General features: G+C 59.0%; 1 protein-coding gene across 1 annotated transcript; it reads left to right on the forward strand.

Moving 5' to 3' along the window:
* The first annotated feature begins 266 nt into the window (after positions 1–266).
* Positions 267–11,511, forward strand: IFFO1 (intermediate filament family orphan 1). The gene is made up of 9 exons (XM_035027852.1): positions 267–1,132; positions 5,075–5,135; positions 5,255–5,350; positions 6,019–6,364; positions 6,910–6,952; positions 7,089–7,251; positions 7,529–7,621; positions 10,041–10,171; positions 11,091–11,511. The coding sequence occupies exons 1-9, from the start codon at positions 360–362 to the stop codon at positions 11,197–11,199; spliced, it is 1,815 nt and encodes a 604-aa protein (XP_034883743.1). The 5' UTR covers positions 267–359; the 3' UTR covers positions 11,200–11,511.
* The last annotated feature ends 1,695 nt before the right edge of the window (positions 11,512–13,206 follow it).

Genomic DNA, 13,206 nt, shown 5'->3' on the forward strand with positions numbered 1-13,206 from the left:
GCTTAGGGTGTTCGGACTCTGGGGAGAGGAGGGCAATAAGGGTGTAGGGAGGATGGGCATCCTGCCACCAGTACCCATGGAGTACTGAGGGACCTGGATTCTATTTCTCTGCCACCCTGGCTTGCGGGCATGGACTGGGGTCAGCTCAGCCTCGCACCCGGAAAGGTCCAGGTGCCAACCTCCAACTGAACCTTTCATTGGATTCCTCTCTGCCCTGCCCCGCCCCCCTGACCTCTGCCCCTTCCGTCGAGCCGTCTGATTGGTTGCGCCGCGTCCCCCTGGCGCCTCATTGGCTCTTCTCCCTCGCCCTCCATCCTTGCTCCTGTAGCGGTCTCCGTCTCCCAGCAGAAGACGCAGCCATGAATCCGTTATTCGGCCCCAACCTCTTCCTCCTACAGCAGGAGCAGCAGGGCCTGGCCGGGCCGCTGGGGGACCCTCTCGGAGACGACCACTTCGCCGGGGGAGGGGACGTGTCCCCGGCGCCGCTCGCCCCGGCCGGCCCGGCTGCTTACTCGCCGCCCGGGCCGGGCCCGGCGCCCCCCGCCGCCATGGCTCTCCGCAACGACCTGGGCTCCAACATCAACGTGCTCAAGACCCTGAACCTCCGGTTCCGCTGCTTCCTGGCCAAGGTGCACGAGCTGGAGCGCCGCAACCGGCTGCTGGAGAAGCAGCTGCAGCAGGCGCTGGAGGAGGGTAAGCAGGGCCGGCGGGGCCTGGCTCGCCGCGACCAGGCCGTGCAGACCGGCTTCGTCAGCCCCATCCGGCCCCTGGGGCTGCCCCTGAGCGCCCGGCCCGCCGCCGTCTGCACCCCTTCGGCGCGGGTGCTGGGCTCGCCCGCGCGTTCGCCAGCCGGCCCCCTCGTGCCCTCCGCGGCCTGCCACTCGTCGCCCTCCACCTCCACCTCCACCTCCTACTCCTCGTCAGCCCGCTTCATGCCCGGCACCATCTGGTCCTTCTCTCACGCCCGCCGGCTCGGGCCGGGACTGGAGCCCACGCTGGTGCAAGGGCCTGGCCTGTCGTGGGTGCATCCCGACGGGGTGGGCGTCCAGATCGACACCATCACCCCCGAGATCCGCGCGCTCTACAACGTCCTGGCTAAAGTGAAGCGCGAGCGGGACGAGTACAAGCGGAGGTAGGGGACCGGGAAGGTGGGGACGGGGTTCAGTGTCATGCCACACGTGGGGCAGGTGTGGATCCGAGGGAGAGCAGTGCGGCCCAAGAATCAGGGAGGAATAAGATGAGAGTAAAGTTCCTGCTGTGTAAGGAGGAGCTTGGAAGTAGACGGAATTGGCTACAGGAAGACGGGGATCCACAGGGAATGCAGAAGTCGCACTCGTGACAGGAAGAAGGATACTCGGAGCGGAGTACTGTGGGGCATACATATTTTTCTTGTGGCTTTTCTTTCTGTCTCAACTAGGCTGCAGTGTTTGGATGACTGTGTTCACTGTGGGGTTGTGTGCCGTGTGAAAGGGACAGGCATTTGAGAAGTCACATCTGGGGTACTACTTTGCCTCTCCAGGCTCAGCTCCCAGAGCAGTTTTGTGATAGATGCTCCACATTACTGATCAAAAGTAAGAGACCAGGGATATAGCTTTCATTTGGGAGTCTAAGTGAAATTAGAAGGTGAGGGGGCGGGGGGCTGCATCTGGCAGTGGGTGATCCTGCCCCTGCTCTGGGTTTCCCAAAGTGATGTCGATGGAAATTGGGTACCTACTCCAGTTCCATATGAAAGGCTCTGGGACCTCAGAACATTGCTTGGAGTAAGTCAATAAAAGAAAAGTAAAATAAAAAAGGGAAAAGGAATTCCCTAGGGAAAGGGGAAGGGACTGCTAGTTGTCAGAGGGCTTGTGGAAGCTGGGGGAATCTCTGAAAGTGCAAAGAGCCAAAGGATGACAAAATGTGAGTGAAGCCAGCAGAGGAACTGAGTGGGGAAAAGTTGCGAATCTGGACACACCCTGTGAGGATACGGCAGCTGTGGGGCAGGCCCAGTGCTCTCTGAGGATGAGGATTTGGCTTTCTGCAGGGGACTGGCCGGGTAGCACAGGGGGCCAGGGGAAGGGATGTGATGCTGGTGCTGGCTGTGTACCAAGTGGATCCCTTAGAGGCCTGATAACCCAGCCATTAGGAAGGAGCATGAGCACAGCCAGCTCTCTGTAGACTCTGTGATGGATGCCATGGTTGAGGAGGAAGATGACAGGTCAGAAGGAGGCTTTATTTTGGGAGCCATCAGGTTTAACCTCTTAGTGGGCTCCTCTGACCCCTTGTGGGCAGGCTTGGGAACTACCTTAGCAGCCCTGGGTAGCGGACACTGGTGTGTTGCCTGGGGCTTGGCTGAATGTTCCAGGAGCTTACCTCTGGGTCTGGGGCAGCCTTCAGGGATCTGTAGCCTACCAGAGTCTAGCAGATCTCAGATCAGTAGGCTTTCTGAGGTTGAGTCCTGTCCTCATGCTGGCTTCCTTCGTCGTAGCCCATGTTATAAGTGCCTTTGGGAGTCTTAGTTCTCCGAAAGCCGTCATTTAGATACCACCCAGAGCCAGCCTGCCGCAGCCCCTGTCCCTGCCCCTGTAGGAGTTAATTAACACGGTCAGCAGCAGAACACGGACAGTTCTGGAATGCATCCATAACCACAGAAACAACTGCTGTTCTCGGGTATTTGTTTTTTCTTAACTGAAAGAGTGTTTGTCCTTGGTCCAGCTGTCCAGGGCAGCAGAGAGTTATTCCTTGGGGATTGATGAGCTCATCGCTCTGCAGCATGCTGCTGTGCAGAGGGCCCCGCAGCTAGAGTTGTATGGTACGTGACACTGGCAGTTACTCATTCTTCCACCCCAGATCCTGTGCCCTCGTTCTGTTCTCTTTAAAACACCGTGGCTCCTGTCCGTGGCCTAGAAGGCATGGGGATAGCTTGAGCACTAAACTGGGAAGGAGCTGAGGCCTCCTGGGTTCTATTTTCAACTCCCCTGCTATGGGCAACCTTGGGTGGATCTCTTCCTCCTGGCCTCCCTTTTTCCAGTGTAGGAATGGACCCTGCTTCCTCACTTTGCTCAAGGATACCGTTTATTGGGGAGGGAGGTCTTTAGTAAAGGTAGAATACACGGAAATTCCTCAAATCCTACTCATGTCAAGGGAACCTTGTAAGTGAGACCAGATTTGAATGGAGGTCAGAAGGGACCTATTTGTGGGAAAGTCTGGCTGGAGAACAAATAGAATTCTAGTAAGCTTCCAGGGGCACCAGGCTGGCTTAGTCAGGAGAGCATGAGACTTTTGATCTCAGGGTCGTGAGTTTGAGCCCCACATTGGGTGTAGAGATTACTAAAATAAATAAATAAACTTTAAAGAACTCTAGTAAGCTTCCAGATGATTTATTTTCAGATTTTTTTTTTTTTTTTACTCTGTAAGATTTTGTTCATCTCAATCCTCCCCTAACTTCCTTACTTAAATTTCTACCTGAATTTGTTGCTTCCTACCCTTCCTGATGCATCTTGCCCAGGGTCCTTGTCCCCTTGCCAGTCTTGCTTCCTCCAGGGACTCACAGACTCAGGGGTATGAGGGTACCACATCCCATGCCTTCAGGTTGTCGATGAAGAAACCGCAGGCCCAGAAAAGATAAATATGTCTTATCTATGAAAATATATCACTCGACGCTGCTAGGGCCCCTCACCGGCCCCAGCCATCTGATGGAGAATACCAGAGCAAAAGGAGGAAGGACAGGGGGGCAGCAAGGAAGGGTGGGCAGAGAGCCAAGGGGCCCGGGAGCTGGGCTACATGACGGGCTGGCAGGGTGGCGGCCGGGCTGGCTGCCTCGCCCCTGCCCACAAGGGAGGGGCAGTGGGTGACGCAGAGAAGTTATTTTTAGGAACACTGCAGTGCAGAGCCCAGTGAGGAGCAGGAGGGCATGGAGGGAAGAGGTTGTGGGCAGAGCCCAGAGGGGAGAGGAGGGCGAGGTGGGGGAGAGATGGAGGCGGGGGAGGGAGGACAGAGTCCCATGTCTGCAGAATCTGCTCGGTCAGGCTTTCGTTTTCTTGCTGTCCTCTTTGTGGCTTCTGGCCACCTTTCTGATCCCGCAGTTTCTCTCGTGGTACCGTGCCCTCCTTTCTCAGCCTGGAAGAAGTGGCAAGAGGTGATGGGCTGTCTGAATGGGGTCTGAGAAGTTCTCCCAGCCCGGGCACCCTCGCAGAGTCTTGAATCCCCCAGCAGCGTGCTGCCCCCAGCTCGAACCTTCCGCCTCTGCCGCGCCAAGACTTGTGCACTGGTTTGCGGTGGACTCACGCCTAGTGAAAACCCTAGTCCTATGCAGCAGACCCTGCCTGTGGCCTCTTAGCTGCTTGTGGTCCTGGTCTTGGAGTTCTGGAGCCTAGGAGATGCCGCTTCTAGTTCCCAGCCACCGGATGAACGGATTTTTCCTACTCTGATTTCCCTCGCCCTTGGGGTTTGGGTGCCTGGGACCCCCAGGCTCCTGCTTCCCGCTGCTTTCATGCCTCAGGGCCAGCCCCATCACCTCTCCAGGGCTCCCGGACGGGGCTCCGGGGGGGCAGTTTCTGGAGCTTGCGGGGGGATGGACTTTGAGTGTCTCCTACCAGGCTCTTGACCAACCCTGTTGACGTGGTGTGTGACCTGCAGCTGCTTCTCAGGGTGACATGGCTCCACGGGAGGAGCCCTGGGCTGGTGCGGGCAGGAGGCGGGAGACCGGATCTGTGCCCCTGAAGGTGGCCTGGGGGTCTGGTGCGGGCCTGAGCGGGGAGGAGGCCAGCCGGGCAGCTGGCTGAGCCAGGGCCCAAGCGGGACGGGCGCTGCGAGGGAGCAGAGTGGCAGCAGTTAGTCTTACACGGTTCCTGGGGCGCGGCCCAGGGTTGCCGGGCAGGCAGCAGGCGGGCTTGCACTTGCCAGGAAGCGTGGAGCCGCCCGACAGCTGCGGCTGGCCACCCACGGGCCGGCCGGTCCTCGCCCACGGCCCCTGTGCACCCCGGGCACCAGAGCTAGAGTGGGAGAGAGGCCTGAGCCGGAGGGGTGAGGAGCGGGGAGCCGCCGGGGCAAGACCCCACACCTAGGCTCCCTCCCTGTCCCCCATGTCTGCCAGGTGGGAAGAGGAGTACACTGTGCGGATACAGCTGCAGGAGCGAGTGAACGAGCTCCAGGAGGTGAGGGCTGGACCCCCCCGCCGCCGCACCCCCCGCCCGGGCCTCTCCAGGCCCTTCCTTGCTGGCACCTGCCTCCCGCGTGGGCAGCACCGCTCACGGGGCTTTCTCCCTGACTGCAGGAAGCCCAGGAGGCCGATGCCTGCCAAGAGGAGCTGGCCATGAAGGTGGAGCAGCTGAAAGCTGAGCTGGTGGTCTTCAAGGGGCTCATGAGCAATGTGAGTGCGGCCCCTCAGGCCCGCGACCGGGCAGGGCAGGCCTTTCTGGCTTGTGCCTGTGGCTTTCCTGGCCACAGCCCTCACCCACCTTGCTGTGCTTCTGTCTCCCCCCGGCTGGCCCCCCACCTCACCCTCATTCGAGAGGAAAGGAAGGAACAAAACCTTGGGTGTTGGTGTCATAGGCGAGAGGCAGTATGGCCTGTCAAGCAGTTATTAAGGGGCCAGACCCCGGCTCTGCAAGCTGCCTGCAGGGTGGCCTTGCTGAAGGCCTTCTGTGCCCTCCTCTGTGGAAAGGGATCCGAAAGGCATGTACTTTGCAGAGTGGTTATGGAGATGATGATGCACTTGGGACCGTGCTGGCCCAGATTTCATGCGGAATAAGTGACAGCCATCCTTCTTCTTGCAGTACTTTCTCCGCTCTTGTAACTCCCTGTGGTCTCTCCCTCTGGGAGCATAAGTTCCACGGGGGAGCCCCCGCAGGTCCTGGTCCGTGCCCTCTGGGGCTCCCCGTCTGACCAGAGGGCCAGTGGCCTGAGCAGCCCATGAGTGCTGTGGGGAGGGCATCCAGGAAGAGGGGGCAACGGTGGTGTGTGACTGCAAGGATGAGGATCTTGGCCTTGTCTGGGGTGCCGGCCGCCGCCTCATCGTGCCCCGCGTTCCCTGGACAGAACCTGTCTGAGCTGGACACAAAGATCCAGGAGAAGGCCATGAAGGTAGATATGGACATCTGTCGCCGCATCGACATCACCGCCAAGCTGTGCGACGTGGCTCAGCAGCGCAACTGTGAGGACATGATCAAGATGTTCCAGGTGAGGGGACGGGGCTGCCCGCAGGCCCCGGGCCCCTGCCCACGCCTGCCCAGTGCCTCAGCTCCTTACGGGAGGGGGCTCAGGCCCAGAGCCCTTCGTCAGGCCTGGCCCCTCCTTCTTGGGGGCCTCACCCTGGCACTGGGGGCCCTCAGTGGGACTCGGCTGGGGGGCAAGGAACAGCCTCTGAAGAGAAGGTTCGGAAGCTGCCTCTAACACCGTCTCTCCCCTCCCTCCCTCTCTCTCTCCTCTGTCCGCCTCCTCTCCTCTCTTCCTTTCATCTTCTCTTGCTTTCTCCACAGAAGAAGCTGGTTAGTTTTGCTCTCATGCAAGCTTTTTAATGTCCCAGTCCCAGTTTCTAAGCCACCCGGGCCTTTGGCCGTCAGTTTTGACCCGCTGGGCTTTTGGGCCCAGATTTCTTCTCCTGTCTCCGTTCTCCTTGCTCTTCCCCCTTTTCTCTATCTTGTTCCCTCTTTGCTTCATTTCTTTCTATACCTTCTCCTCTGGCTTTTCCAGATCTGGATGTGTGATTTAGGTTCTCCTTTGTATACACCATGTCCTCCTCCTCCTTGCAGCCAAAAACTTTCCTTTTAGTTCGGTCATTTCATTAGAAAGGCTTTTTTTTTTTTTTTTTTTTTTTAAAGAAAACAAATCTTCCGTAGCCATTATGCACATCTGATGTGGTCGCCCCGGGCCATTTCTCCCCTGATCTTACCGCCCTATTTTCTGTTTCTCCTTTTTCTTCCTTCTCAGTCTGCAGCCCTGCCCCCATCCGTGTGTGTCTGCCTGTCTCTCGGTAACTCCAGTTTCTGTTCCTGTCGTTGTAACTGTGTCTTCTCTCTCTGTCCGCCCCACCCTCCCGCTGGTTCACGCTTCTCCGCCTCCCCTGCGTCCCTCCCCCCCCCCCCCCCCCCCCCCGCCAAGCCCGGCAGAAAGGCCCCCGCCCTCCTTGACGGCGGGTTCCCTGTCTCCAGGAGGGAGTATGATTTTGAGGACGACTGTGACAGCCTGACTTGGGAGGAGACTGAGGAGACCCTGCTGCTTTGGGAGGATTTCTCAGGCTATGCCATGGCAGCTGCAGAGGCGCAGGGAGAGGTAACGGCCCCTCCCGGCCTCAGGGCCCCTGCCAGTCCTGCCCGCCCCCCCAGATGGACGCCCCGTCCCCTCCCTCGCCTCCCTGCACTCCTTGCTGCTTTCCCTCTGTGGCCTCCATCCTCTACCTGCTTCTCCCCTCTTCCTTTATCCTGTCTCTGCGCTTTCTCCAGTTTCCTTTAACCGGACTCTCTCTCTCTTCCCCGCCTTGGCCCTGTGGAATGCCCCCATCCCACCCTCCCCCTTGGCCTCGCCCTTGCTTCCCTTTCTGCGCCAGCAGCAGGAAGACAGTTTGGAGAAGGTGATTAAAGATACGGAGTCCCTGTTCAAAACCCGGGAGAAAGAATATCAGGAAACCATTGACCAGATAGAGGTAAGGCTGGGGGTTTCTGAAGCCGCAACCCCGGGAACCCCAGACACCGGGCCTTCTCCTTTCTCTTATGGGGGTGGAGCCTTCAGACGTCAGGCTCCGGCGGGGGGCGGACAGATGTGGGTTCCAGCCTCAGCCCTGTCGCCTCCAACTTCTAATGGGCTACTTCCCCCCTCTGAGCCTGTTTCTTTATTTGTCAGGTGGGATTTTGATTGTCCCTCCCTCACAGGCTTGCCTGACACCCCATGAAACGAGGCCCGTGTAGAGCTGAGGGCAGTGCCTGTCTCCTGGGAAGCTTACTGTCCGTGCCCTAGCAGAGGCCACTAAGAAGTGGACTCGAACTTTGCTGTTTCTTCAGCTCAGCCTTTCAGTGGATGGAGGACCCTCTGTTGTCATTCCCTAGCCCGGAGGGAGCTTCCTGGGTGGGCAAGGGAAGCCGGTGTTCTAACTTAGAGTTAGGTCTGCAGGGCCGCGGGCCGTGGGTTTGTGGGGCCAGGGCCCAGGGGCAGCGGGGCGGGCGGGACGCGGCTCTCAGCGGCCTCCTGGCCCTGGAGAGGGCCCTTCCCTGAGCCCCGAGTGCCCCGGCTTGCGTGGGCCTCTCTTCAAGCCCACGTGACCTGTTTATACCCTTGCTGCTCTCGCACTGCCAGGCATTTCGAGAAGGAAGTTGACAGATGATTTTCCTACTTGCGCATTCCACACGGTCCTGCTCCTTGAAGCCAAACCCGCTTTTGTTTCTTGCCCAGGCAGACAGGCTGAGTTTTAAAGGCCTGCAGCCCGGATGTCTGCTCCCCGCTGAGGAGAGGGGTGGGGGGGGCCACTCTCTGTCCACTCATGGACACCCATCCCGGCGGTCTCCCTCTTGTCTTGCAGGAGGACGGCTTTAGGAGAGGTGTTGGGAGAGCTAACAGGGGGCTTCGGGTGCACAGCTGGCCCTGATAATTGCCCATCGCCAGCGGTAGAGCCAGGGCCCAGGTGGAAGCAAGGTGGGAGGGAGCTCCTGCCGTCCTGTCTCCTTCCTCCCCACCGAGTCCCAGCTCTACCCGGCCCTCCGGTCCCACAGCGAGGCTCGGGTTTTCAGTGGAGGCTGTTGGGTACCTGGTAGCCTGCGGTGGCCACCCTCCCTCGCGTGTGAAGGAAGGGGACACGTACGGATGTGTAGAGGCCACGGGTGACGGTCCTAGCCTCGCCTTTGGATAGAATATATTTGCTTCATTTCCGTCTTTCCCGTCCTCGCGAGGGATGGGCTCCAGAAGCTAGCCCCTTCCCCTCCCGCCCGCCTGAGCTGGAGAAGCCGGGGTGGGGGCGGCAACCAGGCTGCGCAGGAGCAGGTGACCTCATACCCTCTTCCCGGCTGAGCAGTCGCGCGGCCCGCGGCCCGGCTCTGCAGTCAGGGCTGCCATGCAAGCTGCCCCCGCCAGGGCGCCCGAGCCACCCGGGCCACCATCTCTAACGTCTGGCCCTGTGACCCCTTCACTTTTTCCCCTGAGTTCCCATCCTTTCCTTGTCCAGTTTGGATTAGTTCTGGGTGGTTTCCTCTATCCAATTCGGATTATTCACGGGTAGTTTCCTACCCTTTCTCTTTGCTCCCAGGCAGTCAAGCAAATCACCTCCAAGCAGTTTTATTTGGCCTCTCGTTTGGCCCCTGTCCTTTGTACCCAAAGCGAAGAGAGGCAGCAGATTGTCTCTGGCCCAGATCTTTCCTGCCTTCGGCCTCTGTCAGCTCTCCCTCTGCGAGGGAGGCCGTATTTCCTTGATTCTGAGGCCACATTTCCGCCATGGAACATTTCTTGAGTTGGGATCCATCTAAGCAGTAGGACGTTGGGGGTGGCAGCAGTCTTTCCATGCGGCTCTGCGAGCGGCTCACATGAGAGACAAGGGCGATCAGGGGAGGATCGAGCCTCTTGCAGCAGGCAGGCAGGTCTCCTTTGTGCCTCGAGCCTTGTCGCCACTTCTCGAAGTTCACGAAGTCATTTCCCAGTGTGGTGCTGGGCCTGCACAGGCAGAGATGAGTAAGAGTCGTGGCCGGCCTTCCAGAAGCACCCAAATGAGTGAGGGAGACACGGGGTGCAGCGTGGCACGGGGCCGTGGGAAGCCCAGGGAAGGAGCCAGGCTGTGCACAGACAGCTGCCGCAGGCTCTCTGTCCTGCCCACACTTCGGTTCCTCTCGTCAGGGAGGCTCTGTTGCAAGAATGCGGGCCCGTAGCAGAGACCTCCACCTTCCTCTGCAGGCAAAGATTCCCGGGAAAGCTAGGAATGATAGTACAGTGGGTGCCTTCTGGCTGGTCAGACTGGTTTTTAGATCTGAGTCTTTGCCCACGGCTGCCTGGGCCCCCCTGCCCGGCGGTGTGTTTGGCGTGTTCGCCTGCTGGGGGTGTGGGGCCGGGGCCCTGCTGACCTGCTCGGCCCTGCCCTGCCACAGCTGGAGCTGGCCACGGCCAAGAATGACATGAACCGCCACTTGCACGAGTACATGGAGATGTGCAGCATGAAGCGCGGCCTGGACGTGCAGATGGAGACCTGTCGCCGGCTCATCACCCAGTCGGGAGACCGGTGAGGACCTCTCCTGGGGGCTGGGGCCTGGCCCACCTTCCCCATGTGTCTTCCTCCGGGGGCGCATGCAGGGAGGGGGCGCGGTGGGCAAGCCCTGAGCACCCCGAGACTCAGTCCCATCTCGATGTGAGGCTGTGGGACGGCACCCGGTGTGTCTGGCCCAGCCCCGCAGCCTTCTCTCCTTCAGCAGTGGGGCGATGGGTGGGCGTCCGTTCGTGGCTGGATGGCCAACACCTCCCAATGCTGCCAGCTCTGGGGTTTCCCTGGTTAGAAGCAGCTCAAAACTGCCAAGGGACAGAAGAGGTGTGGGGGCAGATTTTTATCTAAAGTCAGGGCCACAGTTGGTGCATTTGACCCTGTGTAAGTTCTGTCTCTACAAAAAAGTCAATTTTAAAAAGTCACAAAAATACTACAGATAGACATAAAGCTGGGGCCATCAAGCCTCTGCACTCGGGCTCAGGTAACATCTCTCATACTGTGATTTGAGGTATTTCTTTTCTTTTTTTGATTTTATTTATTTGAGAGAGAGAGAGAGTGAGAAAGCATGAGTGGGGGGAGGGGCAGAGGAAGAGGGAGAAGCAGGACCCGGATTTGATGACCTGAGCCAAAGTCAGATGTAGGCACCGACTGAGCCACCCAGGTGTGCTCCTGTGATTTGAGATATTTCTGGACTCTGAGCCTCCCAGAGTCTCCAAGATAAAGACATGGACCATATCCCCCAATAGGACGGGGTGCGAGAGCTTTCTTTCCCCTTCCCGGCTTCCCTCACCCTGCGTCCACCCTCACCCAGGGGGCCCTCCTGTCCTTGCCTGAGATGGTGTTCACTGGCCTGCACGAGAATAAGGCCACGGGAGAGAGGAATGCCCTCCTCATCAGGATTCCTGCCTGCCCCAGGGTGACAGCTGGTGTTTTTTTCTAGAAAGTCTCCTGCTTTCACTGCGGTCCCGCTTAGCGACCCACCGCCGCCGCCGCCAAGCGAGGCTGAGGACTCCGATCGAGATGTCTCATCTGATAGCTCCATGAGATAGGGACCCGCCTCCAGCGCCCTGGGGCCCCACTGTGCTGGGAACTCACCAAGGCAGAGAGGTGGGGGGGTTCACAGAAGGGGAACATCATCCGTCCCGCCGCACCAAGCCTTGCCACTGGGGACTGGGGCGCTCCTTCCTCGGGCTTCCTGCCTGTGACCTTGGCCTCCAGGGTTCTAAGGTGTCTGGAGCAAGGCTTAGCCCGCCCGTCCCAGGTGACTCCCACCACAGCCGGGGCTCTCCTGCCTTCATGCGTGGGTGGCTGCTACTTTCTCATCTTTTTTTTTTTTTTTTTTTTAAAGATTTTATTTATTTACCTGAGAGAGAGAGAGAGCACAGAGGGAGAGTGAGAGGGAGGAGCAGGGAGCCCGATGCGGGGCTTGATCCCAGGTACCTGGGAGCATGGCCTGAGCCAAAGGCAGACACTTAACGACTGAGCCACCCAGGCGCCCCTACTTTCTCATCTTTAAAATGCTGCCAGAGCGATCGTGGCCCCTTACTTTGTCCACTGAGTAAGGAATGTGATCATCAGATTTTCCTTCCGTTTCTGTGGCCTCAAGCCAGCTTACGGTCTGATTCTGTACTGGTGCTAACTGGCCCAGGCACTGGTATGAAGTGGGTGAGGCTGGACGTTGCATGGCTTGTGCAACACATGCTGTGGGAGAGGGCCGCCCCCCCCTCCTCCCCGTGGCGCAGGTGGGAGGACGGCCTGGGCAGGTCGCTCCGTCCTCCCTCCGTCGGCCTAGTGCTCCTGGCCGGCCGTCTGCCCTGGGATGGAAGCGATGTGGTGGCCGTCCTTCCCGCGGGCAGTGCCTGCCTTCAGGGGGCCTTAGTGCCTATCTGGGCAGCTTCTGGGAATGACTGGGTGCAGCGTCGTGGAGGGAGATCGAAGCCCCTGCTTGTTTCCAGTCAGCGCTGAGGGGCAGAGAAAAAGGTGAAGCTCCTTGTGCGTGCGTGCATGCGTGCGTGTGCTCAGGGTCTCCATCTCAAGCATCTCAGCTGAAGATGCGCCTCTTCCATGTCTGTCACGCACTGAGAGCAGCAGGCTAAGATGTCCGGATTTGGAGAAGCTTGGGGGAACCTGGGGGCGCGCGAATGAGGACACATCACATCAGTCTGCCTGCCTGAGGGAGGCTGGGCTGACATTGGAATGGAATCTTTAATAATAATCAAACTGGAGAGTATTTATCGAACACTTTCGTCACTGTTTCAAGCACTTTCTGGTGGCAGCTACCCGATCCCTTCTGGGCGGGGGGTAGGCCCTGCTCTTCGTCACCTGACACACAGGCAGGTGCCAAGTGAGGCTGGGGAGGTTGTAACTTGCCCCAGTCGCAGGGCCTCTGCCCACGTGGCTGGTGGCGGCCTGTGCGCCGCCCCTGAAGCCCCCTCCCGCAGATGCTGGCTCCCCTTCCCATGCCCCTGGACGTCCTGGCGGTGGGGGTCACCCTCGCGCTCCTGGTCATGGGCTACAGTGCTCAGCCAACCGAGAAGAATCCTTCTAGAGGACCCGGAGGGGCTGGGCCTGGCCTATCATTTCACAGACGGAGGAACTAGGGCACACTAGGCAAGTGACAGTGCAGACCTCTCCGCAGCCCGGGAGCCAGTCAAGGCCGCAGGACTTGGTAGCCCAGTTCCAGAGCGCGACTTCCCGGGCCAAGGTTACCCTCCAGGTGGCTGCAGACAGAACGGCTTTCAGACAGAGGCAGCCAGGTCACCTGGTGACAAAATGGACTTGCCCTCTGATGTCATGTTGGGTCATGTAGCACCTAGGGGCCCTGAAGGGATACTAAGCCAAAGTGAAGACCAATCCCAATGGCTCTTAGGAGTGCAGTGCACACACCTTTGTGAGGGATGCTCTCGGTTAGGCCCAAGACATGGGAGTTTATGCCTGGTTGGGCTATGCTGGGCCTTTCTTGGGTACTGTCCACAAGATTGGTTTCACTTTGGCACCCAGCCTAGCTCCCCTCCCCTTTATTCCAGACCTCAGAATAAGCTAAAAATCCCAAAGAG

Source organism: Mirounga leonina, unplaced genomic scaffold, assembly GCF_011800145.1.
Source record: "Mirounga leonina isolate KUSES-001 unplaced genomic scaffold, KU_Mleo_1.0 Mir_201, whole genome shotgun sequence".
Taxonomy (NCBI): domain Eukaryota; kingdom Metazoa; phylum Chordata; class Mammalia; order Carnivora; family Phocidae; genus Mirounga; species Mirounga leonina.